Source organism: Diabrotica virgifera, chromosome 8 (assembly GCF_917563875.1).
Source record: "Diabrotica virgifera virgifera chromosome 8, PGI_DIABVI_V3a".
Lineage (NCBI taxonomy): Eukaryota > Metazoa > Arthropoda > Insecta > Coleoptera > Chrysomelidae > Diabrotica > Diabrotica virgifera.
Genome location: NC_065450.1, coordinates 169,798,307 through 169,800,461, shown reverse-complemented (window position 1 = coordinate 169,800,461; position 2,155 = coordinate 169,798,307). Strand labels below are relative to the sequence as shown.

The window sequence follows — 2,155 nt, the reverse complement described above, 5'->3', positions numbered from 1 at the left end:
GCATGTAACTTTTTGGTATTGTAATATAATTCAAATCCTTCTAACCACTTAAAGTTCTATCTTTTGGATGTCTGTGGGCAAATTTTCAGCCAAATCGATGATGATGTATTTTGGGAATGGAGGAAAATGTAAAAACCGGTATTTTAACGTTTTTTGCACTATAAAATTTGATCAAAAACTTGTTTTTATTCAAAATAACTTGTTATAATGCCATATAATGACATTTTTGAGTTCTTTCTATTAAAATATTATGTTTTTCATTGATACTTTACGACAGAAAATGCAAATTTGTTTAAATAAACACCAAATCACTGGAAAATCGCATAAAATCACATTTTGAGAAAAAAAGAAGAAGAAGACTTTTTTGACCTTAAATATCTTATTTTTACGTCCCGCAGAAGCTATATACCAATTTTCAGACAAATCGGAGATCCAAAATTTTTTGCCTGAGTGATTTGACATGGAATGTACCATACTAAGTTTCCTTAACACATTAAATAATATCATCTAATACATATATGAATCTATAGAACTTGTTTATGACTATAAAGAACTATTAAGTAGTAGACTGTTATCTGACATTATTATCAGTGGATTTTTTTATGTGTGTGTTTGTGTGTTCACAAAGAGGGGATGGCATTAGGTTTTTTTTATGTGTTCTCTGGTATAAAATACACAATCCGCAAAACTGATTCAGTTATAAACACGATTCAACTTAAATTAAAATTATGGAAAAGTTCGGTATTGTTCCCAATGTTATTGATGTTGTTCCCGAACAACAACTTGAAGTTGTCTATCCCAGTGGTGTAAAGGTAGATCTTGGCAATGAATTAACTCCAACACAAGTTAAAGATGCCCCGTCGGTGAAATGGACGGCTGATAAAGATTCATTTTACACACTTATCATGACCGTTCCCGACGACCCAAGCTTAGGTCCCAAATATCGCCAGTATCATCATTGGCTCGTTGTAAACATTCCAGGTGTAGACGTCCCAAAAGGAGAAGTATTTACTGAATATATTGGATCCGGAGCACCACCAAATGGAGAACTTTATACGTATGTTTTCTTAGTGTACAAACAAAAAGGTAAATTGAACTTTGATGAACCGAAATTGACTAAGAAATCCGCAGACAGAGGTGGATTTTGTCATAGAAAATTTTCAGAAAAATATAATCTTGGGCAACCTATTGCTGCTAATTTCTTTCAGGCCCAGTATGATGATTATGTGCCAATTTTCTACAAGCAATTTGAATCTTAAATTGTGTTATACAATGTTGTTTAAAATTATTACTACTGTATAAGAATCTTTAATTTAATAAAATCTTGATTTTTGAAAACTGGTGATTATTTTTCGAAAACTTATGTGCCTTTAACTTAATTGTGCAACTATGAACATTTGAAATAAAATTTTATACTTTAGTCTTCAGAAAAAGTAACAAGAAAACGACATAATGCTTACTATATGTCAGAACTCTCTTATTCCCTTTCTGTATGTTTAACTTTTCCTTTCTATAACCAGTGGCGTAACAAACTCCCCCCGCCCGCAGAATTGGAAATGGGGCCCCCTTTAAAAAATTACTAAATGCAGCAAATACCTATATGTGTTACAGCCCAGTAAATCAACGTAAAATATGGCGATACCGTGTAATTTTCAGTGTCATCACCGAAGTGGTCAACTGAAGACTTTTCGAGTTATTTATGAGTGAAAATGTTTATTGTTCAACAAAAAAACCACGTTTTTAGTCGATTTTTCGTAAATAGGTCAAAGAGTAAGTATTCGATCGAAAAGAATACCTATTGTTAGCAAAAATGTAACTATAGCTTATAAAAAAATGAAACAAAAATTAAGTCTATCGACTCAGTAAAAGAAAAGTTGTAGCTCATGAAAAGTTTTTCTTATTCGTCAAATTCCAACTCAAATATTTCAATGTGAAATAACCAAAAAATGAAATATTTTCGGGGAAACTCATTAGAACTTTTTTAAAGTGTTTAAAAGAAGTTTTATTTTTTACAAAAGTTTCTAGCATCAAAACTAAGCCAGTTACGCTCAAAATACATTAACAAATAAATAACTTTTTTTATGACCTCTAAGTTTCACCGGTTCAAAGTGCTTATTTTTAAATGGGTTCTAGTTGAAAGGACTTGAACGATTCA

The 2,155-nt window shown here is 31.3% G+C and overlaps 1 protein-coding gene across 1 annotated transcript; it reads left to right on the top strand.

Annotated features, from left to right (window-relative positions):
• The first annotated feature begins 644 nt into the window (after nt 1-644).
• On the top strand, nt 645-1,338 carry LOC114338402 (phosphatidylethanolamine-binding protein homolog F40A3.3). The gene has a single exon (XM_028288993.2). It carries the CDS (start codon nt 729-731, stop codon nt 1,257-1,259), a length of 531 nt encoding a protein of 176 aa, XP_028144794.2. The 5' UTR covers nt 645-728; the 3' UTR covers nt 1,260-1,338.
• Nucleotides 1,339-2,155: the final 817 nt, after the last annotated feature.